Source organism: Schistocerca gregaria, chromosome 11, assembly GCF_023897955.1.
Source record: "Schistocerca gregaria isolate iqSchGreg1 chromosome 11, iqSchGreg1.2, whole genome shotgun sequence".
Taxonomy (NCBI): domain Eukaryota; kingdom Metazoa; phylum Arthropoda; class Insecta; order Orthoptera; family Acrididae; genus Schistocerca; species Schistocerca gregaria.
In genome coordinates, this window is record NC_064930.1 from 144,825,633 (window position 1) to 144,851,919 (window position 26,287).

At 41.3% G+C, this 26,287-nt stretch overlaps 1 protein-coding gene across 1 annotated transcript in view; it reads left to right on the top strand.

Moving 5' to 3' along the window:
- The window catches only part of LOC126295266 (uncharacterized), a 710,311-nt gene that overhangs the window by 253,965 nt on the left and 430,059 nt on the right, over window positions 1-26,287 (top strand). The window contains exons 21-23 of the mRNA XM_049987689.1: window positions 2,190-2,368; window positions 11,975-12,188; window positions 16,516-16,693. Coding sequence (XP_049843646.1) covers window positions 2,190-2,368; window positions 11,975-12,188; window positions 16,516-16,693 — 571 coding nt within the window. The remainder of the gene's footprint in view (window positions 1-2,189; window positions 2,369-11,974; window positions 12,189-16,515; window positions 16,694-26,287) is intronic.

Below are 26,287 nucleotides of genomic sequence, written 5' to 3' on the forward strand. Positions count from 1 at the left end.
ATAAGTGAGAGAGTCAGCGATGAATTTTGCACAGCTTATTAAACACAAACTTCTTAAAGCGAAACTGTAGAATTTTCCAAATCTATTAAAAACTGTGGTAAAAATTGAGATAATTAACTATAAAATTTGAGTTTTTTTCCTAAATATGAAGTTTAAAATGTAACAGCTCATTCATTTTTTTTTCTAAAATTAAATATATTCTGGAGTTCCATACGCCTGTAAGTATGGTTTGTATGCTGTGCAAAATTCATCAAAGAATCTCTGATACTTATGAAGAAAAATGTACCTATCGTAACAAATTCAGCCAATAGTAAGAGAAAATGAAGAAGTTCCCCATGTAAAATTTTTTTATTTTCTTATGTTTTTGAACTTCCGCTGCTACGAGTGTGAATCCTGAATCCTTCCTGGTCATGCTGACAAAGTTTTTTGAATTTATTTGTAAAAGTATAGACAGTAGAAATTAAAATGTCCTGTGGTGCCTTCCCTGCTCCAAGTCGGCCCGTTTGACGCCCTGCCCCCGTTAATGTGGACAGGCAGCTTGTCGGTTCTCATGTTCGTGTTGAACGCTGCACAGTTGTTGCAGCTTAGCTTGTAGATCACATGACTGGTTTCTCAGGTAGCCCTGCCTTTGGTGGGATAGGTGGTTTGTGACCGGACTGGAGTAGGTGGTGGTGGTGGGAGAATGTATGGGACAGGTCGTGCATCTTGGCCTATTTCAGAGATATGAGCCATGAGGCAAGGGCTTGGGAGCTTGGGAGCAGTGGTTGTGTAGGGCTGGATGACTATATGGTACAGGTTCGGAGGGCGGTGGAATTCCACAGCGAGATTGGTAGGAAGGGTAGTGGACACTACATTTCTCATTTCAGGGCACGGTGAGAGGTAGTCGGAACTCTTCCAGGATTGTGTCCTATGTTCCCGTTAGTCATTGTCCTTACCCATCTACCCCTTCCCTATTCCCATTCTAGCACTACACAACCCTCATTCCACCAACCACCTTCTTTTGCGCTACCTCTCAGCTCGCTCCCTCTGTCTGCGCTCCGTCTAACCACCCAACTGCCCACTCTCCACCTTGTCCCTGCACGCTCCCAGCACCACTTTACTGCCGCCCCCCCCCCCCTCCCCGCTATCCCTTCTCCTCCTCCTCCTCCTCCTCATCTCCATCCAGTTGCCTCTCCTATTAGCCCTGTTGCTTGCAGTCTGGCTCCGTCTAATTTTGGCAAAGGCCTTATTTGCCGAAACCAATTGTGTGACAGTCTCTTGTCGTGCCTTCCTGTGATTCAGCATCTCCGCTATATGGTAAGTGGCAACTATACTTCATAATCAAAACTCATAATTATGTCACTTCAGAAATTAATTTTTTTTTTTGTCATTTGTTGTCTGTCCGTACATCTGTTCAGACCCCTTTTTCTTGGGAACGATTAGATGTATCAAGTTGAAGTTTATATCAGTAAAGTCTACGGTTCGTTGACGATGTAATGAATGTTAGCTCGGCTTCTAAGTCAGTGCGATTAAAAGATACGGCCATTTTGTCACATATTTTGATAGTCTCAAGTTAACTCGTCAACCTGCAGGCTACTTCCTGTTGACGTAGAACGATGAAATTCGGCAAGAAGCAAGGTTTCACAGTGCAAATAAAGGGAAAAAATCAGAAAATTATTAATTTGTAATTATATCACACAAAAAATATTTTTTGTCTTTTGTTATTGGGTGTCAAACTTGAAACTAAAACATTCTTGAAACTCTTAAAAACCCTGGGACCGGTATATAGCCAGTATCACTGTCAATGCCAGGCAAAAAATGTCAATATTGTTGATTTTGCATACAAAATTAAAGTTTGTACAGAACCCCCCAGAGCCCGAGTTGTTCTCGCACCTGGCCAATTTTTTATGTCCTCCTTGTGTTGTCCACAAAGTAATATTCTGCTCCCGAGGTAGCAGAATGTATAATGCCGTGGTCCCCAATATTGTAAATAAATAAAAATACTAGAATATACCATTTCGGCAACGGCTTTTCTCGTCAGCTTTAAAGCAAGAAAATGTACACAACTGCTATTTATGCCTCTAGTTATACAACAGAGATACAGGGACTTGCAGTAAAGGTGCCAAAATGTACACTCGGCCCGTAGTTCAGACTCTGGGACATCCTTTGAATTGTCTGGATTGTGACGTACGCTTTTGTTTGTGTGGCAGGAGATCGACGATGTCGGAGATCTACGCCTACATCTCGAACCGCTACCCCTACTTCAGACACAAGAAGAAGATGTGCCAGAACTCGATACGCTGCATCCTGTCATCCTACAAGTGCTTCGTCAGAGTGCCGCCGGAGAGCGGGGACCGTAACGGCGCGTACAGCAACTACTGGATGCTCGGTGAGTCCCGCAACCGATAACAGAGTGGCTTGGCTGATTGTGCCCCAGTTGCTTCTCTTATTCCACGCGTATTGCTGGTAAAACAGTAGAATGTTAATTGAGCTTTCAACATGAAGTGGTTAAAATTACCAAGTGCTTTTGACCACCTGGCTATTGGTTAGTGGAATTCCTACCGTTGACCTCCTCCTATGACATTACGTACTGTGGCTGCCGTTCATGAAGTCACTTTTGCCCACTTTAGTGCTATACAGTTACCAGCAAATTTTGCTCGCATCAACGTCTTTGACCGTGCTCTGACCTCTTTATACAGGGTGTTACAAAAAGGTACAGCCAAACTTTCAGGAAACATTCCTCACACACAAAGAAAGAATATATGTTGTGTGGACATGCGTCCGGAAATGCTTACCTTCCACGTTAGAGGTCATTTTATTATTTCTCTTCAAATCACATTAATCATGGAATGGAAACACACAGCAACAGAACGCAACAGCGTCACTTCAAACACTTTGTTACAGAAAATGTTCAAAATATCCTCCGTTAGCGAGGATACACGCATCCACCCTCCGTCGCACAAAATCTCTGATGCGCCAATGCAGCCCTGCAGAATGGCTTATTGTATCACAGCCGTCCACAATACGAGCACGAAGAGTCTCTACATTTGGTACCGGCGTTGCGTAGACGAGAGCTTTCAAATGCGCTCATAAATGAAAGTCGAGAGGGTTGAGGTCAGGAGAGCGTGGAGGCCACGGAAATGGTCCGCCTTTACCAATCTGTCGGTCACCGAGTCTGTTGTTGAGAAGCGTACGAACACTTGGAATGAAATGTGCACGAGCTCCATTGTGCATGGACCACATGTTGTCGTACTTGTAAAGGCACATGTTCTAGCAGCACAGGTAGAGTATCCCGTATGAAACCGTGATAACGTGCTCCATTGAGCGTAGGTGGAAGAACGTGGGGCCCAATCGAGACATCACCGACAATGCCTGCCCAAACGTTCACAGAAAATCTGTGTCGATGACGTGATTGCACAATTGCGTGCTGATTCTCGTCAGCCCACACATGTCGATTGTGAAAATTTACAATTTGATCAAGTCGGAATGAAGCCTCATCCATAAAGAGAACATTTGCACTGAAATGAGGATTGACACTGTCAGATGAACCATTCACAGAACTGTACCCGTGGAGGCCAATCAGCTGTTGATAGTGCCTGCACACGCTGTACACGGTACGGGAACAACTGGTTCTCCCGTAGCACACTCTGTACAGTGACGTGGTCAACGTTACCTTGTACAGCAGCAGAGTTATTGCCAACTGCACGAAGAATTGCCTCGTCTGTTGCAGGTGTCCTCGTCGTTCTAGGTCTTCCCCAGTTGCGAGTCATAGGCTGGAATGTTCCGTGCTCCCTAAGACGCCGATAAATTGCTTCGAACGTCTTCCTGTCGGGACACCTTCGTTCTGGAAATCTGTCTCGATACAAATGTACCGTGCCACGGCTATTGCCCCATGCTAATCCGTACATCAAATGGGCATCTGGCTACTCCGCATTTGTAAACATTGAGCTGACTGCAAAACCACGTTCGTGATGAACACTAACCTGTTGATGCTACGTACTGATGTGCTCGATGCTAGTATTATAGAGCAATGAGTCACATGTCAACACAAGTATCGAAGTCAACATTACCTTCCTTCAATTGGTCCAACTGGCGGTGAATCGAAGAAGTATAGTACATTCTGACGAAACTAAAATGAGCTCTAACATGGAAATTAAGCGTTTCCGGACACATGTTCACATTGTTTTCTTTGTGTGTGAGGAATGTTTCCTGAAAGTTTGGCCGTACCTTTTTGTAACACCCTGTATACACTGACATGTAATGCATGTATTGATGGGTTTGGTCTCGTACGTTCAATAAGGGAATGCTTTACCTGTGCCAAGAGATGCTCCGATGGGAAAAATATTGCAACACCGAAAAATAATTGTTTTAGTGCAAGGAAATTTTGGGAAGACATTTGTCTAGGTAACATATGCAAGATCACAGTTCTGCTACGGTCATTGGAGCCCGGTCTGTGACTCAGGAAACGGTAAAGAAACGAAACAGGACTGACTGTCATCAGAAAACACAACCAGACTTCCACTTCGCCCTCCGATGAGCTCTCATTCGACATTGCTGAAGTCACAAATGGCGGTGATTTGGGATCGGCAGAATATGTGCTACAGGGCATGTGATTTGGAGCTGTCCTCGAAGTAACAGATTTGTAACAGATCGTTGTTACTGTAGTACCGACTGCTGCTCAGATTGCCACTGCAGATGCAGAACGGTGTGGCAGAGTGACACACCGAACACAGTAGTCGTTCCTGTGAGTAGTGGCCGCACAGATCCCGCTCTTCTCGTGGCTGTACATTCTCGTGATCGCTGCTGCCAGCAGTCGCGTCATGTGAGATCGTGTTTTTAGAGGAACCCTGTCGAGTGACTTGGTGCGAGCACAAAATGCAGTAAATGATTGAATAGTGCTAGGCCGTCAGATTCTCTGTCGGACAGGGCAAATAGGGGCAGGAACGTTGAGTACGACTACAGTGTGTTAGAGGATGCAAGTGTGTCGCAAGGAGTGAGTGTGTAGGACGAGCCTCGTGCCGGACAGCCATTGATGTAACAATTAACAATCGTGTGCAGTGTGTGCACGAAGTGCCAAATTCAGACCGTCGGTTGAGTACGCATCTGGTCACGGATGCAGTTGGCATCGATAAGATGACAGTACGTACGATTATCACTGAGGATGTGGCGACTCGAAAGATCTACACTGAATTAATCCCGAAGGTCTCGATAGACGACCAAAAGTAGGGAAAGGTTGTGCTTGTGAAGGCCTTCTGCAACACACTAGTGTGTCGCTGTTCTGTTGGGGATTTTTGATGATAGAGCCATTTCGTGCCGAGTGGCTTAAGTTCAAAAAAAATTCCCACACGACCATTATGAATTTTGTTGGAACTTTGTGTGAACAATTGTACATGTTCCCAATCAACATTTATAAAGTTTTACTTTCACGATTGTAATACTGGCATAAATATAGTCACTCGTTTGACCTCGTAGGACAGCTGTCAACAGGGCTCCTTTGAGTTTGCAGCAAGCTGGAGAAATAAGATCTCCAGCAGCTTTTTCTGGAAGTAAACACAACTTGTGCACCCTGTACAACTTTTTGCTCTCTCTTAAGCGAAACAATAGAAAAATACTTGATGAACAGGTTTCATATGGATAATTTGAAGCAAAATTGACTGAAAAAGTAAGTACTCAAAAAAGGTTTGATTTTGAGATTTTTATATCTTTGAAAGTAACTGCTGGATAAACCTGAAACTCGGCTTGTAATAACATGCCAATACAAGGTCTTGGAATATAAAATTTAATTCTCTTACTGCTTCCCAATAGTTTACAAATTTAGGGCAATGTTGACAATTTTTTATGGAAAATGCCAAAATGGCTGCTTTGGGCTCACTTATACCAAAAAGTCTTTTGCAAACTCTCTTAAACCATTTCCATTTGAAAAACCATGTTCTAAACCACCTAAAACACTGTATTTGGTTTTAAAATATGAGGATACCAGGCACTAAGAAGAACAACGATGTAGAAATATGATTCATGTTCTACTGATTCTCAAATCACATCTTTTGATGTGGACACACACACACACACACACACACACACACACACACACACACACACACACACACACACTCTGAGAGAGAGAGAGAGAGAGAGAGAGAGAGAGAGAGAGAATTCAGCTCTACATAATTCTTTTTATAAAAATTGCCATGGAATAAGTATTCCAATAAAAAGAATTATTTTCTCTGTTTTTGTGGGTCTAATAATTTGAGGCAAACACACGTGAAAAGTAATTTTTTGGGTTCTACCTTACCAAAATTTATTCCCAATCAATCCCATGAGTGACATCATCTGGCCAGCAGTATAGTTCTTCTCCTGACATTCTACAGCAAGTTGATGACACCTGTAAAAGACTCAAGTAGCTTGATTTAAACGTAAGCATAGGGTTCTGAAAGAGACCTCTTCTACTTTGGCCCCCTGACACTTACAGAAGTGTAGTGTCAGCTTGTGATCCTGTGCAAAGAAACCCTTATCAGGTTTGGGCACCTCTAGTAAAGAAACTGTCCCTTGGTTACTGTTACACTATCGGGTGAATTTCCTATGGCAATAGGGAACCAGCAATAGTAAAGCCACCGTGGACCATACCTCACATTTACACTATTCTCATGTGTACACTAACGATCCACATTAACAGCAAACTACACTAGCACAGAGTAAACTATACCTTAAACCAGAATTAAACCAGCATATCAATAGCATTACATAATAAAAAGATATATTAATAATTCTTTGTACCATGTATCCATTCCAAAAACAGCCAGGAAGACTGTTGTGACCTTCACCAAAATGTACACAATGCGACAGTGGTGAAAAACCTGCAAGCTGTTTTTAAGATGTGTGCTGCAGCTCTTACACAACAATTTTGTTACTATCATCTCCACTGCCTCGGTAATGCACAGTTAGATTGTGAAGTTTATAACAAGTTTGATTGTTTGAAGTTTTTTGTGTTATTTGGACTTACACATTCTGATCATAAAGACTTTTGGGATTGCCATCCCTAGAGAGTACTAAACCATTGCAGAACATAATAAAAAGATGTCAGATTTAATTTGAATACTATTAGAACATGGTCTCATTTTATCATTCTTTTTTATGGGCTTGTATGCTCACATTCCAAAACCAAATATAGGCTTTTAAATGGTGTCTAACACAATCTTTCTAATTAAAATTGTTTAAAAGATTTTGCTTGTACTTTTGTAAAAGTGGGCCAAATATAACCATTTTTGGAATTTTCTTTGGATAAAGCATCAACTTTGCCCTTAATTTGTAAATTATTAGTAAATTTATTGCACAATTACTTCCAGAGATGTAGGAAGCTAAACTTCACTTTTTTTCCTCTCTCCTTTTTCTTTTTTCTCCCAGGTGTCTGTTTTCTTGACTGATTGGACTTCTAATTATCCATATGCAAGTTTGCCGGGAGATCTTTATTTTATTTTTATTTTGTCAATTTCGCTTAACAGAGTACAGAAGTTGTACAAGATGACCTAGTTTTGTTTCTTGTAAGAAAGTGTTAACGTAATTATGTTTCAAAGTTGCCGAATACTCACAGGTACACTTGATAGCTGTGCTATAGTTTCAAACAAATGACTACCTGTATATCTCCCGAAGTATTGAAGTAAAGTCAATGAAACTTCAGCACTGTTCATTGGGAACATGTGCGATTTGTTCTCTCAAAATTTCACCAAAATGTGTGATGGTCATGTGGGAACCTCTAGACCATTTGGAATGGAATGACATGATTAATATAAAAGATTTACCTGGCATCACGCTATCTATCTTCTTACAAACCGTCTAGTCGATTTATGAAGTAACCTATGTGACAATATCTGTTTTTTATTTTTTTTGGCATTATCTTCTTTATACGTACTTTGATAAGATTCTTAATATGCTTTACATACAGTGTGTTTAAGATAAAGTTTATGTCCTTGTAACTTACAAAGTAAAAGGTAACAGTAATATTTGTTTAATTAGGTCCACATGTGAAACATTGCACTTTCTGTGGTGTTATGAAGATAATTTGTGGAGTTATTCTCCAGAAAATTGTAGCAAGGTACAGTTTTTAAATTTTAAATAATTAATGGAAAATCTCATATATGATCTTTGGCTTCCCTCTGACAACCATGCCTCCATCCTTGCTACCCTCCCTGTTTTCCTTTCCTTGTTGCTTCATAACCTGGGTTGTGAGTAACTAAATCCACTTTCTGTCTTCCCTTTCTTTCCCCCCCCCTCTCCTCCCTGATGAAGGAACATTTATTCCGAAGGCTAGGAACGTAAATTTTCGGTTGTTTTTTGTGTATCTATCGGCTGTACTGAGCTGAGGTAAGTACTGGCCAGCCCCTCTATCTCTTTGTTAGTTTTTAAATTTTCTATCGCGTAGCTCATGTACTTCAGTCAACCGTGTTCAAATCAGTTTGAAGGTTTCTAGTTCACAAACTAAATGTGGTAGAAATGGGATTTAAAGTGTTAGCGGGTGGATGAAATGTGTTGTACATGTTACTTGGCTGTAAGCAGATGAATGTTCTGGTGGCAGACTGTCGATATAGGTGAGGTGTTCAAATGTGTGCCCATGTTTGTGACTGCACGGCGCAGTGTGCCATCTAAACAGCCTGCGAGGGAAGTGTAATGTCACCAGTGTAATAGAGCGACAAGGCTCCTCAGTGCGCCGTTCGATGTCATCTGAGATTGTGGATTTAGTGACATAAATACGATTCTGTAGAGTTCCCCACAGAATGAAATGTTCTGGTGTTAAATCGGACGACCTTGTGGGACATTCCTGCCACCAACCGTCTTCCAGGGAGTCTGTTGTTAAGTAAGTGCTTGCACAACAGGCTGGGTCACCATTGTGCCGCATCCAGATACGACCTCTAATGTTTGGACGGGCATTTTCAAGAAGAGCTCCTAAACTGTCGACGATATGTCTTGCTTGTCAGTGTACCTGCGAAGTAGTGTGGACTGATGATTTCATCCCAAGGATTCCACACCACACATTAATAGATTAATGCAACATCTCCATTGACGGTCAACAGGATGTACCTGCCTAGGATTTATGTGGCCTAGTAATGTTATTGTGACAGTTCACTGCACCGTAATTTAGAGAATGTGGTTTCACTGGAGAACATAACACTTTGTGAGGTGTCAAGAATGAAAGTATGCAGGCCATTTGCGGAAAGTAGCTCTGCAATTTAAATTGTTTTTACACAACTCGTGTGCCAGTGACTGTGATGGTATGGGTGAAACCTGTGACCCAGTACTGTACGTCACACAGATGTAATGCTGATGTTAGTGACTGCACCACCGTCTCGCAAGCTGACGTGTGGACTGTGGTGCATTGCAGCCAAAACAAACCCCTCCATCTTCTCACTTCTTGCTGATCTTTCTTTTACTCTTGCACCTTCTCAAACTACTTGTTCCCTGAAGTTGTCGTGCAGCACGTAAGAATGTAATGCCCGGTGGAGCTCTTCGTCCGGGATATCTCGGGATATAAGCCCTAGCTGCTTCATTGGCATTTTGTCGCTATTCGCCGAGCATCGGCAACGTGCCAGTGTACTCTTTGGATGTCTAAACAGTTCCCTCAAGCCCACTTGTTTGTGTGGTCCAATTTGCCGTGTATATGGTGGGATAAAGTGACTGTCGCCAGTCTAAGCAAACGAGACAACTGACAGTGCATTGAGGAGGCTTGGTGCTCTGTGACAACGGTGATGCTACAGCTGATGCACAGGTTGTTTAGAAGGTGCATCGTGTTGTGCATTCAGGAATGTGTATACACATTTGAACATGTCACTTACATCGACATTCCACCTCCAGAAAACCCATCTGTACACAGCTAATTATTATGTACAGTATGTTACATCTACCTCAAACACTTTATAAAGGCTCTCTCTCTCAAACTAGTTGTGATGGAAAATCCAGGATGGAATGTAACAATATTGTGAGAAGGAAAGTTGCTACTCACCACATAGTGTGGACAGACAGCTTGTTGGTTGTCATGCCTACATAGAGAATGCAGCACAGTGGTTGCAGCTAGCTTGTAGACCACATGACTGGTTTCACAGGTAGCCTTGCCTTTGAAGGGACAGGTGATTGTTGTGACTGGACTGGAGTAGGTGGTGATAGGACGGTGTGTGTGTGTGTGTGTGTGTGTGTGTGTGTGTGTGTGTGTAACACTTTTTGTTGTGCCTATCTGTGACTCAGCTTCTCCACTATACTGTGAGTAGCAACTTTCCTTCTCATAATATTCTTAAATGTGATGAAAAAGTGTTTCTGTACACAGTTGGTGTAAGTATATCAGCCACATTATAGAAAAGACAAACATTCTATATAAAAAATTGTTTTGTTGCTGTGACTCTCTGGAAAGTACCTCAATAAACTAGCTTAATAACCCCGCAGAAATTGTTGTGTTACTTACATGGGCCTATCTCAATAAATATTCCTGTCACTTATTATTCTATGGAGGCATACACTTTGTTTGAAACACCCTGTAAAAAAAAATCTCGCTGCAGACTTCACAAGCTATCTGATACATAACAGCTGCTGGAATGATAGTTACTAACATAAATGTTTTCAGTTGTTAATAGTGAGAGTGTAAATGCTAGCCTTTCTTTAATTTATGATTGTCGTTTGTAATAAGTGTTCTGGTTTTAAATTTTCTCCTCTGTTGTAATGTGGAGTCCATGAACATAATCAGCCAAGATGCGTGGATAGCATTGGAATTATGCTAAGGAAAGCATCTCCATGCATTTCACCCTTATGTACAAATTCAGACACCTACATTCTTTTTCTAATCCACCATCTAAAATAATCATATCTGGATATAAAAGTTTTGGCCCGTGTCTCTCTTTGTATAGTGGTATATTCTGTGCGACAATTATAAGCACCAAAACAATACTGCAAGTTTCTTAGGCTGTACTGTTTTATCAACTTTTATCTTCTATTTTGTCTAGTGTAGCGCTTCTTCACAGATGAAAGTGAATTCATACTGATGCTCGTATCCTTGTACTCACTCCGATTCAATCCAGAGTAAACAAGGCTTACGAAGAATCTGAAGAGAAACTTAATGCAGACTAACAACCTGTAAATAAGTGAATGCAGGCTTTCTTAGGAAATTTCACTGATGAAATCTCTGGCCATCAGCCGAATCTGGTCTCGTATTGTCAAAAGTGTTCACTGAGTTTCCTACTCGTCACCTTTAGGTGAAGTGCCAAGTTCGTGTCCAGTTCCTTTATAGCTGCTAGACTGCAGACTCCTGTGCTGAGGCCCCAATTGCTTGCCACTAGAAGAGTTGACTGGCGGTGGTGGCGGCGGCGGTGGCGGTGGCCCAGGTGTTGACTACTGGTTTTCTGCCCACTTCATCTCTTGCTGTCACATCAGTGTGCTCGACTTATTTTTTCCAACACCGTATCCCGTGCACAGCTCAGTTGGTTACAACTGTCTCAGTTGACAAAATCGTGATGTACTCAATGCTCCACTGCCTCAGTGAAGACTGAATCCCAGAATGACGTTAGTGTGGAACAGCTCCTTGGCTTGTTCAGGTCTGCATAGTATCTGGAGTTAGTAAAAATACACCAGGAAAGCTCTGGTGAGAAAATGGCAGAGGCGTCAAGTAGAATAAAGAGGCAGCACAGAACCAATGTCAAGATTCCCTCCTCCCCACCATTGGCCATGAAAATTTTTCCAGACAGTACAGTTGGCCCTTCGACGAGCTCTAGGCAGAGGAGTCTGTGATCCATCGGTTGTAAAGGAACGAGCTAGACATCAAACTTGAACACTTTTTCTGGTAATGGTGAGTAGGAAATTAGTGTATACGTTTTGGCAACATGACTCCACGACTTGACTGATAATTGCAGAAGAGACCATAAACCTAAATTATTTTATGTTCAGAGATGCTGAATGCCTCGGTGGTGTGTGGTTCCACGAACTGCCCACCAGACAGTTACGTTACCGTGTTTGTCGGTTGCAGATCCACAACACGGGGACATGCTGGAGAACAGAATATGCCGCTCCCGGAACTTGAAGCGGCCATTCCACAGGGGCTCGGCAGCGTCAGTGCCTCTGCGCCACAGTCAGCTCCGACCCGACCAGCCACATCGCCACACTGGCGTGTCGGAGCAGCCCGAGCTGTTGGAGACGGGAGGCAGCACCATTCCACTCCCCACCTACCCGCACTATACCAGGTACGAGAACAGCTCACTAGATTGTAGCGTGACCGCATCCTCAGAAACTACAGATTTCACATAACGTTTTTGTTAATCTCCAATTCATTAAAAGTCTTGATACCCAATCTGATTAAAAAATTTCAAGACTACATTCACTAAAAAAAAGGACAACAGTTAAGGTGGTGTTTTCAATGTTATACAGAGCATTCATACAACTACACTATGTGATCAAAGGTATCTAGACACATGGTTGAAAATGACTTCAAAGTTCTTGGTGCCCTCCATTTGTAGTGCTGTAATTCAGTATGGTGTTGGCCCACCCTTAGCCTTGATGACAGCTTCCACCAACGCACGCATACATTCAGTCAGGTGCCGGAAGGTTTCTTGGAGAAACGCAGCCCAAAGGTATTCTATAGGATTCAGGTCAGGACACTGCAGACCAGTCTATTACAGGGATGTTATTGTCATGTAACCGCTCTTGTCACAGGCTGTGCATTATGTTCAGGTGCTCAACTGTGTTGAAAGATGCAGTCGCCATCGCCGAATTGGTCTTCAACAGTGGGAAGCAAGAGGGTGCTTAAAACATCACTGTTGGCCTGTGCTGTGAAAGTGCCAAGCAAAACAACAAGAGTTGCAAGCCCCCTCCATGAAAAACACCACCACACCATAACACCAACGCCTCCGAATTTTACTGTTGGCACTACACACGCTGGCAGATGACGTACACCGGGCATTCGCCATACCCACAACCTGCCACCGGATCGCCACATTTTGTACCGTGATTCGTCACTCTACACGATGTTTTTCCACTGTTCTATCATCCAATGTTTACGCTCCTTATACCAAGGGAGGTGCCTTTTGGCATTTACTGGCACAATGTGTGGCTTACGAGTAACTGCTCGACCATGAAATCCAAGCTTTCTCACCTCCCATCTGTCGTAGTACTTGCAGTGGATCCTGTTGTTGTTGTTGTTGTTGTTGTTGTGGTCTTCAGTCCTGAGACTGGTTTGATGCAGCTCTCCATGCTACTCTATCCTGTGCTTACTGCAACCTACATCCTTCTGAATCTGCTTAGTGCATTCATCTCTTGGTCTCCCTCCACGATTTTTACCCTCCACACTGCCCTCCAATGCTAAATTTATATCCCTTGATGCCTCAGGACATGTCCTAACAACCGGTCCCTCCTTCTTGTCAAGTTATGCCACAAACCTCTCCCCAATTCTATTCAATACCTCCTCATTAGTTATGTGATCTACCCATCTAATCTTCAGCATTCTTCTGTAGAACCACATTTCGAAAGCTTCTATTCTCTTCTTGTCGAAACTATTTATCGTCCATGTTTCACTTCCATACGTGGCTACACTCCATACAAATACATTCAGAAACGACTTCCTGACACTTAAATCTATACTTGATGTTAACAGATTTCTCTTCTTCAGAAACTCTTTCCTTGCCATTGCCAGTCTACATTTTATATCCTCTCTACTTCGACCATCATCAGTTATTTTGCTCCCCAAATAGCAAAACTCCTTTATCACTTTAAGTGTCTCATTTCCTAATCTAATTCCCTCAGCTTCTCCCGACTTAGACTACATGCCATTATCCTTGTTTTGCTTTTGTTGATGTTCATCTTATACCCTCCTTTCAAGACACTGTCAATTCCATTCATCTGCTCTTCCAAGTCCTTTGCTGTCTCTGGCGGAATTACAATGTCATCAACGAACCTCAACGTTTGTTCTTCTTCCCCATGGACTATAAAAGCAACTCCGAATTTTTCTTTTCTTTTCTTTCCTTTACTGCTTGCTCAATATACAGATTGAATAACATTGAGAACAGGCTACAACCCTGTCTCACTCCCTTCCCAACCACTGCTTCCCTTTCATGTCCCTCGACTCCTGTAACTGCCATCTGGTTTCTGTACAAATTGTAAATAGCCTTTCGCTCCCTGTATTTTACCCCTGCGACCTTTAGAATTTGAAAAAGAGTATTCCAGTCAACATTGTCAAAACCTTTCTCTAAGTCTACAAATGCTAGAAACGTAGGTTTGCCTTTCTTTTATCTATTTTCTAAGATAAGTCGTAGGGTCAGTATTGCCTCACGTGTTTCGATATTTCTGCGGAATCCAAACTGATCTTCCCCAAGGTCGGCTTCTACCAGTTTTTCCATTCGTCTGTAAAGAATGTGTTAGTATTTTGCAGCTGTGACTTATTAAACTGATAGTTCGGTAATTTTCACATCTGATGCAGTTTGGAATTCCTGTATGATGGTCTGGATAGGTGTCTGCCTATTACACATTATGATCCTCTTGAACTGATGGCGGTCGCTGTCAGTCAACAGACGAGGTCGGCCTGTACACTTTTGTGCGGTACATGTCCCTTCACGTTTCCGCTTCACTGTCACATCGGAAGCAGTGGAGCTAGGGATGTTTAGGAGTGTGGAAATCTCACGTATAGACATATGACACAAGTGATACCCAATCACCTGACCATGTTCAAAGTGCGTGAGTTCGGCAGAGCAGCCCTTTCTGCTATCTCACAATGTCTAATGATTACTGAGGTATCTGATATGGAGTACCTGGCAGTACGTGGTAGAGCAATGCACCTAATATGAAAAATTTGTTTTTGTGGATGTCTGGATTTTTTGGATCATATGTATATTTTAAAAAGGTGTTGTTTGGGCAAGATCAAGACAAGGTGGTTTGTTACACAACCCAGTGTCTCTGTTGTTGCCATGACCTTTCCTATTTTTCTCCTTGTTTCCTAAACACCTTCAAACCATAACGTCGCGCAATAAGTGGCAGTTGCTGACTGCCAGCAGCAGCAACAACAACAGATACCACCTGATGATGACAAGCAATTGATTCAATAAAGTATTGTGATATACACAAAAGTCGATTTGACAGCACATTCTAGCCCGAGTCGCTGATGACTGATAGTTATTTATGGATTTAGATTCAGTGGCAACACCAATGCACAACCGAATTGACACCTTTCAACTTAGATCTTGGCTGTGGAACAGACCGGCAATCACCACAAACATCAGTCACAAAACAGAAAAAAATGAACAAATATATAAGCAAACATTGTTTTACTGCCAGAAATGCATTTGCAGGATGTCGCGTGTCCACAGATGTTTACTCTTGTTTATTGGCAATTTATCAGTGTTTGAAAGAGGACGCAGTCAGCTACTTTCCCATTACACTGAAGTTTGGGCAGATTGCCAGTATAATTTCTACAGAGAGAACTTTGATATTATGGCAGTGCTTTATTTTGAAAAACTTTCCATAATATGTGGTTACAGAATTACTATTTCTTTAATTGATCTGATTGGAACGATTTGATGGAAATGATTTCTTTCCATCCCAGTAACAAAGACTTGTGATCTGTGACATGAGTAAATATAATGTAATTGATAGGTATACTTTTGTTTTCTATATAACACTGGAAAACTGTGAAATAATACATAAAAAAAGGAATAAATGGCACTCAACAAATTAGCAATCAAACTCTTAACATGACACTTGTCAGAAAATAAAACCATGATCGGCAATAAAATAACACCAAAAATGAGAAGAAAATAACAGATTTTTGTTATTCCTGGCTAGAAATTCTTGAGTATTGAAATGATACTTGAAATATAAGTCTTGTTGGCTCAGCAGAATATAAAATAAATACAATAACAGCATGCATACATAGCGTGAAACTCGGACATTTATCAGCGAAACACAGTAGGGAATCACTTACTAAAAGAAGACAGATAGTATGTTACATAGGTCCGTGAAACATTTTGCCAAAGTTGTTTAGAGTGCACTGTAGAAGTTTTGCTGGGAAGCCCTCACACAGGCAATACAGTCCCGATCTCTCCTCGCGCGATTTTCATATTTTTGGAACTTTGAAAGATGACGTTCGTGGCTGTTGATTTGCTTTGATCAAAGAGGTGCATGTCTTGGTACTGTGACGGTCCATAGACAACTGCAGACAATTTACTATGAAGGCATTTGACCATGATTTTGGTGATTACCTTTGAAATAATAAACAGCTTACATACTTTATTCCATCTCCCTCATTTTCATTTGTCTGTCCCTACTGTCCCTTATACTATTCTGTGGTAAACTCGCATGTAGTTTCTTCAGGAACCTGTTTCGCAATACAGGTTCTTTTCTGTGTGTAAATATGTTTGTAGTTTGGTGAAGTAGCGAATAATTATTTTTTACGGTCACATGAAGCTATTTCTTCCGTAGTAATTCAAGAATTTTTCATTAATTAATAATATACTCTTGACAGAATAAATTCGTTGATCTGTATTTTTTAATTTTTTTTTTCTTTTTATTATCTTGATGTTTCAGGTGTACTCAGATTTCTGATGAGAATGACAATGTTTCATTTGAAGAAAGTAATCTTCATAATGTGACCCACGATGAATTCGTGATGCCGCAAGAGGTGTCGACACACTTTGGGAGTTACTGTGTTCCAGCACAAGGAATTACTACACAAGAGGATAATTTCCTCTGCAGTACAGATAATGTGAGCATGATGGACCATAACTTTTCTGTATTCACCTGCAGTTCATGCCCACAGTGTGTTTCATCAAAATACTGCCTCGTATTATTACATGTCTTCATTCACGTTGCTAGTGTAGAACCACTGTCACATGTTTGCAGATACTGTGATGGTGTGTGTATACTCCACCAAACTCCATCAGGTGTGTTTTGGAGAATTGACTTAGTTGTAAGTGAACTGTTTCTCGCTGATTTTGACCCGAATAAGCATTTGAGGATGAAAGAGTATGACAGGACTCTGACAGCACACACATTTGCTGACACTGGGAATGTAATGTAGCTCAAGTGATTTGTGCAAATGTATTTTCAGCTCAAGAGATGACATGCATTCTTCTAATACAGTCAGTGTTAACAGTTCATATGAATGAACAAGTCAGTTACATTGATCATACATCACAGGTACTTTCTTGTCGACCCAATAACTGCTCTCTCTGCTAAATGAAATCTAAATTACTTTCTACATTGCATACTCATACAAAACCATACAAACTTAATTTATGCAGTATATCCTTTGCTTTTGCTTACCTCAAGAACAATGTATCATGGACTCTGGAGTAAAGCCACATAAATGTTAAGTTCTTGGAAAATTATTTGCTAGAGTTTATGGCCTCAAGGTCTCTGTTAATTAATTTGGGGTTGAAGTCACTTAAAGCAGATTCCATATCTCTGTATTTCCTGAAAGCATTTGACACGGTGCCCCGTTGCAGGTTGTTAAGGAATATATGAGCGTATGGAATAATTTCACATATGAGTGGCTTGAAGACTTCTTAAGTAATAGAACCCAGTTTGTTGTCCTCGATGGCGAGTGTTAGTCGGAGATTTCCGGTAGACGTTAGATACAGTTCCACACTGTCGCCTGATAAACAAAGTAAGAGCCTACAGAAAGTAAGAGCAAACGTAACACAGTATGTTGGTATCAATGTGAGACGTCTACAGATGTTAAAGTAACCTCTGGTGTGCCACAGGGGAGTGTTATCGAACCATTGCTTTTCACAATGTATATAAATGACCTAGTAGATAGTGTCGGAAGTTCCACGCGGCATTTCGCGGATGATGCTGTAGTATACAGAGAAGTTGCAGCATTAGAAAATTGTAGCAAAATGCAGGAAGATCTGCAGCGGATAGGCACTCGGTGCAGGGAGTGGCAACTGACTCTCAACATAGACAAATGTAATGTATTGTGAATACATAGAAAGAAGTATCCTTTATTGTATATGATACCAGAACAAACACTGGTAGAAGTTACTTCTGTAAAATATCTGGGAGTGTACATGCGGAACAATTTAAAGTGGAATAATCATATAAAATAAATTGTTGGTAAGGCGGGTGCCAGGTTGAGATTCATTGGGAGAGTCCTTAGAAAATGTAGTCATCAACAAAGGAGGTGGCTTACGAAACACTCGTTCGACCTGTACTCGAGTATTGCTCACCAGTGTGGGATCCGTACCAGGTCGGGTTGACGAAGGAGATAGAGAAGATCCAAAGAAGAGCAGCACGTTTTGTCACAGGGTTATTTGGCAAGCGTTACAGAGATGTTTGGCAAACTCTGCAAGAGAGGCGCTCTGCATCGCGGTGTAGCTTGCTGTCCAGGTTTCGAGAGGGTGTGTCTCTGGATGAAGTATCGAATATATTGCTTCCCCCTACTTATACCTCCCGAGGAGATCACGAATGTAAAATTAGAGATATTCGAGCGCGCACGGAGGCTTTAAGACAGTCGTTCTTCCCACGAACCATACGCGACTGGAACGGAAAAGGGATGTAACGGCTGAGGCATGTAAAGTGCCCTCCGCCACACACCGTTGGGTGGCTTGCGGAGTATAAATGTAGATGTAGATGTAGACAAGGGTGTCGCGAGGAGTGCCCCAGCGGAGTGGATAGGACCACTCTTGTTTTCTTTGGACATAAATGATTCGGCAGACAGGGTGGTCGGCAATCTGCAGTTGTTTGCTGATGATGCCACAGTGTACGGTAAGTTGTCGAAGTTGGGTGACTGTAGGAAGATACAAGATGACTTAGGCAAAATTTCCAGTTGGTGTGGTGAATGGCAGCTAGTGTACTGCTTGACACAGTAGAGTCCTTTAAATATCTGTGTGTAACGTTGCCAAGCGATATGAGGTGGAATGAGCATATAAGAACTCAGGTGGGGGAGGTGAATGGTCGACTTTGGTTTATTAGGAGAATTTTAGGAGAGAGTGGTTCACCTGTAAATGTGACCACTGTAGGAGGCTGGAGCATCCTTGTCCTGAATATTGCTCAAATGTTTGGGACCTTTATCAGGTCAGGTCGGAGGAGGGCATCGAAACAATTCAGTGGTGGGCAGCTAGATTTGTTACCGGCAGGTTAGAACAATACATACGTATTAAAAGTGGGAATCCCGGGAGGGAAGACAATGTTCTCTTCGAGAAATGCTGTGGTGAAAATTTAGAGAACTAGGATTTGAAGCTAATCGCCGAACGATTCTATCGTCGCCAACATAAATTGTGTGTAAGGACCACGGAGGTAAGGTACGGGAAATTAGGGCTCATATGGAGGCGTATGGAGAGTCGTTTTCCCCTTGGCTCTGTTTGCAAGTGGAGCAAGAAAGGAAGTGACAAGTACAGGTATAGGGCACCCTTTGTCATACACTGTACGGTGGCTGGTGGAGTATTTATGTAGATGTAGAAGCGATTCATCCGTTGGCAAAGTGGAACTGCAACAAAATGTCAATGAGGGTCGGACAGCAGTCACTTAGGAGTCCGACGCACTATACTGTATTGTACCTCGTCAGTTGCACAACTGCAATGCGTGTGCAACACAGACTGCATGCAAGCACATGTGATAAGTGCCCTGGGAGTTGCCTTGTGGCTGGCGAGACACTCCCTGCATTGCGTGTTCTTTCACAGTGATTAGTTATGTCGAACTGGGGCCAAGTAATTTGTGCCGAGCTGGCTGAAGCAATGGCGACGCGCCCGTGTCAATACAATTAGGGCTTAACCGACTATTCGTACAAAATTGCTGTGGAAAAGGCGTGGGAAGCTCTAGGAAAAGAAATTAATGTAAGTCATAAGTATGTTGTTTGTTATTTCTGTAATATCGTTATATGTCTGAAATCTTAAATATACAGTAGTTATCACCATCTCTAGATGCTGTATTTGTTCACTATCATCCGATTTTCAAATTTCCTACTCTTATTTGAACAACAAGAAATTTATAAAGTGCTTTCACATCTGATAATTGTTTTTATTTTGATTTAATTATCGTTAATATAGTACTTCCATTGCCATGATAGAGCAGCAGTCTGCTTTGGGAAATATTGCATTAAATGAGCTCATAATTGTTAGATATTTGTGGTGATATCAATGGGAGTGGTGTCAGCTGCTTGCACTGGCTGTCCAATTTGATCCTGTTCAAAGCCATATTCACTTACTGAATATGCCCTCTCTTCTCTGTTTCTGGTAAAGTTGTGCAGTGTGCACACAGCTTTTACAATTATGCTCACTTTTGAGACTTTCTTGCAAGTTACGGCATTATGCAAAATTTTGAACTGTTAGCTCATCATGCTGAATGCTCACTCTACACTTTTCCTCCACTTTGTGTCCTCATTTTTTTTTTTCAGTCAGCTCCATAAACAGCTTCTTTTGTACCCCGTAAATTCTTCAGAATTTTACTTCATCTTTTCCAAGTTCTCGTGCTGATATGAAAGCTGGTTATCACGAATGAATGAATCTATAATTTCTGCTTTTGTTGAAGCTTTCACAGGTAACTGTACTCAGTGAGAAAATTACAAGCTGCATAGCTTGGCATTCTGCAGTAGACTGACAAAAATTAGCACTTTCGAAGCGGTCGCACATAGCAAAAGATTTGCTTCGGTGGATGGAAAATGTGCAATCGAACTCTCGTCTAACCGTAGCCAAAATGTCGTGCTTCAGAGCAGTTCTTTTGCACCAGTGGACGAACAGCCAAAGTGTGATGTTTGTGGTAAATTGCTCTGATTCCTTGATTCACAGGATATAACTGTGACAAACTGTTTGCCAAACTTTCAAAGTTTGACCTCCACTCATCAGTGTGTTTTGGGGTTAAGTCACCTGGTTGCAGTGGTCGTAGGAAACTGTAGAAAAGCACTGTTAATCCCGAGAGGGACACACTAGTGCAGTTTTGAATGGACATGTAAATGAAAGGTGGCGTACTAGTTATGTACAACAATTTTTTTCTCTTTATTGTTGGCGTGTCATTGCAATATTTGTAAAGGTGGGGTTTTGGTGTGTGGTGAATCTATCCTCTATTCAAACAGTAAATATACATATTTTTGCTGTGAACCTTAACTTTTGTGACAAGTCTTGAATGTTGTCAGCTTTGTTTTGTACACTATAATAAGATGATACTGGAATAATATCTATCATGAAGCTTCTGTCCACAGATCAGCACAGATTTAGAAAGCATCGCTCATGTTAAACTCGGTTTTCTCTTTTTTCACGTGTTATCCTGTGAATCAAGGATGGACAGCAACAGGCAGATTCCACATTCCTAGATTTCCAGGAAGTGTTTGACACAGTGTCCCACTGCAGACTGTTAACCGAGGTCCGAGCATACGAATTGGTTCCCAGAGATCTAAATGGCTCGAAGACTTATCAAACGATGAAAGTCATTACTTTGTCATCAACAGCAAGTATTCATAAGGCGCAGGGTACTGCCACGAGTGGCTCAGGGAAGTGTAATAGGACTCTCTTGTTGTCTATCTTCACAAATGATCTGACAACACAATTAGCAGCAATGTGGAACTATTTGCTGAAGATGCTTTAATGTAATGGAAAGAGGATAGAAGACAGTTGGTATGATGAATGGCAGTTTGCTCTAAACGTAGAAAAATGTAAGTTAATGAAGATGAGTAGGAAAAATAATTCTGTAATGTTCGGACACAATATTAGTTGTACATTGTGTGATACAGTCGTGGTTATGTTTTGAAGCTGAAAGAATTTTTTTAGGGTTGTGCAATAAGGTGTCAAGGTGACACCGTATTATAAATTTTTGACATGTCCCTTGTACGCAAACCAAATTGATTGCAAATGTATGTCGTGAGATGAATAAAACACAATTCACTTCTTGGCAGTTCAAAACAGTGCTCTACCACTGACGGAAGTAAAGCTTTGACGATGGGTTGTGAGTCGTGCTTTTGTAGCTCAATTGGTAGAGCACTTGCCCGTTGCTATTGAATGTCTAGAGTTTGAGTCTGTCTAGCACACAGTTTTTATTTGCCAGGAAGTTTCATACTGGCATACACTCCAGTACACAGGGAAAATGCTAGTGAGGTGTCAAGATATCCAAAGTGGAAGGCTATGTTGTGGCATAGTGAACAAGAGCAAGGAGGAACAAGCAGTCCCGACAACAAGCAAGAAGCCCGTCATGGGTGGGTAGGTAGTAAGGAAATTTCAAGTAGCAGGTTTCTCAAGTAAGTAAGGAGTACTTAAAGTGTTAAATTGAGTCATTCCCAAGAGGGTTAATGTAGAGGCTAATGTGAAGTTGTACATATGGGATGTAAACTGTTTACTGAACCAGAGAAAGATTAAATACATTAAAGAAACAGAACACCAAAAAAACTAATCAATCGTGGTATCCGACAGAAAGGCAGGCTCAGGATAAGTGACGCTTTGTCATTGCTAATGGCCCAAGTGGGCGGTTGACAGTGATAGCTGCATATTACAGTGCTGCAGACCTGGGGCTGCAGTGGAGACTTCACAGGGCACCCGACACTCATCTTGGCCTCCAGCAACATGGTTCAGCCCACCACAGTCGTAGTCTACCACGATTAGTGAAGTCAGTTTTCAGGTTTGGAGACTCCAGCCAAAAACATGACAGAAATCAGCTCTTGGCACACGAGCTGTTCGGGAAGAGTCCCATCGACAAAACTGTCGGAAATTTGTTGCAACAAAGTGTCCTGTAATTGGCAGAGAGCAGTAACTTCTGATACTTACAGGGATAATGGACAGTAATACTGTAACACATTGGTTCAGAAGTGTTTTGACAAGTTATGGAGAATAGTGTGTTTAGAATCAGTGTCTTGGAATGCTGAGTTTTATTTCTCTAAAACCTGAAATATTCCTAACTTTGAACTTTAATACTGCGACATGGAAATTTGATTGGGGAGGGAATTGTAGTATATTGCTAGAGTTGTCATTTAAAGGTGGTTCTTGAATCTTCGGTAACTGACATTTTCTGGAGAGATGTAAATTATCTTAGGGAGTGTTCCAATTCAAGTCCTTCAGTATCTCTGTGATAATTCCAGTAAATATTCCTACAAAGTGTGAGACACTGGTATCTGTATGAGTTGACCAATTCCAACTGAGTCATTCATATTGTAGTCACAGGATACTAAGTTTGTTCATTTTGTTAAGTTCCCAGTTTTACGTTTCTGAACATTTGAAGCAAGTTGTCAGTCTTTGCACCACTTTGAAATCTTACAAAGATCTGACTAAATATTTATGAAGCTTCTTTCGGACAGTACTTGATTACAGATAACTACATCATCTGCAAGAAGTCTGAGGTTACTATTAATGTTCTACAAGTTAATTAATATACAACATGAACAACAAGTGTCCCACACTCTTCTCTGAAGCACATCTGAAGTTACTCCTACATCTGATGAGGACTCTCCATCCAATATAACATGGTGCATTGTCCGTACCAAAAATCCTCAATCTAGTTATAAATTTCAGTTGATACCCCCATATGCTCGTACTTTTGACAATAAGCATAAGTGTGGTACTGAGTCAAATGCTTTTCAGAAATCAAGAAACACTTGGTCTACCTGGTTGCCATTATCCAAAGCCTTTATTATGTCATGGAGAACAGTAAAAGTTAGGTTTCACATGATTGATGTTTTTGTACTCCATGCTGGTAGGTTGTTCTGTCAGAGGTACCTCATTGTGTTTGAGCTCAGAATATATTCTACAACTTAATAGATGTCAAGGCTATGCAGGTATTACAGAGATACTTGGTGAACTCGACAGGGAACCCCTAGAAGGAAGATGATGTTTTAGTGAAAGACTATTAGGAAAGTTTAGAGAAGAAGCAAGTTATTCTGCCCATCCATTGTTATTTCTACTCCCATAAATAAAGATATTTTTTGTTGATAATTTTCTTATTTTCAATGCATTTATCATGCAAAACCTAGATCATGTGACAACTATATGAAATTCTCAAGCTCTTATTTAGACTTAATTTCACTTAAATTTTTAACAAAGAGATAGAGGGGCTGGCCAGTACTTACCTCAGCTCAGTACAGCCGATAGAGACACAAAAAAAACCGAAAATTTAAGCTCCTAGCTTTCGGAATAAATGTTCCTTCATCAGGGAGGAGAGAGGGGAAAGAAAGGGAAGAAGGGAAAGTGGATTTAGTTACTCACAACCCAGGTTATGAAGCAACAGGGAAATTTGTTATTCAGATTCTTATTTTAGTTGTTCTGATTATATTGACATCATTAGTTTGGCTATAGAGCATGTTAATCAAAGGTTACAATCAATTAAAAATCAGTACTCCAGTTGCCAACGCGAAAAAGCATACGAGCTTTTTGAAAAATAACCACCGACTGCAAATCCATTGACATTATGTGCATTCGGTATAGACTTATTACGCAGTAGTGACGTGTGAAAATTTTTCCTCGACCAGGATCCGATCCCGTATTTTCACTTACCGCTGACACTTCCCGTAACACGTTTGGCTATCTGTGCACACTGCCTGGACTGACCCAAAAGTCCATACACCGTCTACACCCTTACGCCATAGCCCACTGTATTCATCAGCTGTTGCTTGCTACATTACAAGTATTGTCTCAACAGTGAGAACGAGAGGAGGAAGAATCGAGACCAGTGTTAGTGGCGTGGGTGCCTAGGCACGTTTTACTTGAGTGCATGACTGAAAGAACACTCACTAACAACTATCCACAGCTGTAGGAATTCACTGACTGAGAATTCCTTGTCATTAGCTTCATTACAGCTAGGTCTACTGCCCAACAGTGACACATGAAAATTTGTGCTGGACCAGGACTCTTAAGCCAGATTTCCCACTTCTCGTGACTGGTCACCTCGACCAGTTGTGCTGTCCGTGCGCACTCCCCAGACTGACTGTAACCTACATACGTCACACCGTCTGTATCCACTAAATCGAACACCTCGATCCCTTGTCGTCCCATTCTGCTGGTTGCGAGAATCCGAGTAATGTTGTGAGCATTAGGTGATGAATATAAGGATGTGGTCAGGTACAATTGGAGGTTTTAATTCGTACAGGGAGTTTGCATGGATAGCTGATGCGGTTGACCTGACCGATCGCAAGAAGAGGGAAATCTGGCTTCGAGTCCTGGTCCAGCACAAATTTTCGTGTGTCACTGTTGGTTAGTTGAGATGTCCCTAATTCAGATGATTTCAAAGAATTTAATCAGTGAAAAAACTTCAAAAATATTTCGTTCAGCTGTGGGTCGTCAGTAGTTTTGTTATTTCAGACGTGAATGTAAATATTTGAAAAAAGTGACCAACAACATATGAAGATAAAGCAATCTGACTTTCCTTAAAGTATTTTAAATTACGGAGAACTTTTTGTCTCCCAAAATAATTCAACTTGAAGTTCATATGCAGTGCCATTTTACATCGCAGATTCTGTCAGGACCAGTTTTAGATTCCAAACTTTGACTACATATTTTTGTTACTTTAATTTTTGTGTCAGGATGAGATGAAATACTAATAAATCAAATCACTAATTAATAACTTCATATAATTTTCGATATGCTGCTCCTATGTGTAAACAAGGGAATTCACATTGGGAAGGATGATGGTGTCCATGTATTTTTTAAATTTCTGACCAACATTTTTTTATAAATCAAAATCACTTTAGTTTTTGTAATTTTGGTGCAGTGGTTAGACACTGGACTCGCATTCAGGAGGACAATGGTTCAATCCCGTGTCTGGCCATCCTGATTTAGGTTTTCTGTGATTTCCCTAAATCACTCCAGGCAAATGCCAGGATGGTTCCTTTGAAAGGGCACGGCCGACTTCCTTCCCCACCCTTCCCTAATCCGATGAGATCGATGACCTCGCTGTCTGGTCTCCTTACCCAAAGAACCTAACCCTCTTGTAGTTTATGAAATAATGCTTTATTCTCTTGCATGTCTATAAGTTGTCCGTCACCCAAAATTGCCAATTTGCAGTTTATAACTTCATGAAAAAGGCCCATGTTTGGGTGCGCACTCATTGTTGACTCTCACAACAAATATGTTCAATCTGTATGGAAAAATATATTCACTGTTTACTGTGAGTCTCAAGAACACTTAATGTTTAATAACTTTGAGTGAACTGTGTAAACTCTTTTAATGGACATTCTCACTGGACTGTATTGTGATGAAGTGTGGAATGGCAATCATTGGAGTGAGGTATTGTTGGACGGGGTAATGTTCATTAGCTTCTGAATTAATTGAATTGCTAGAGTGTATGGTACTCCAATGAATTACTGCAAGACAGTGCTTAATACAAACTTTGTCGATCCTATGTAAATGTGATCTATGTTTTCGGTCCCCCAAAAAGAAGAGTAAACTTC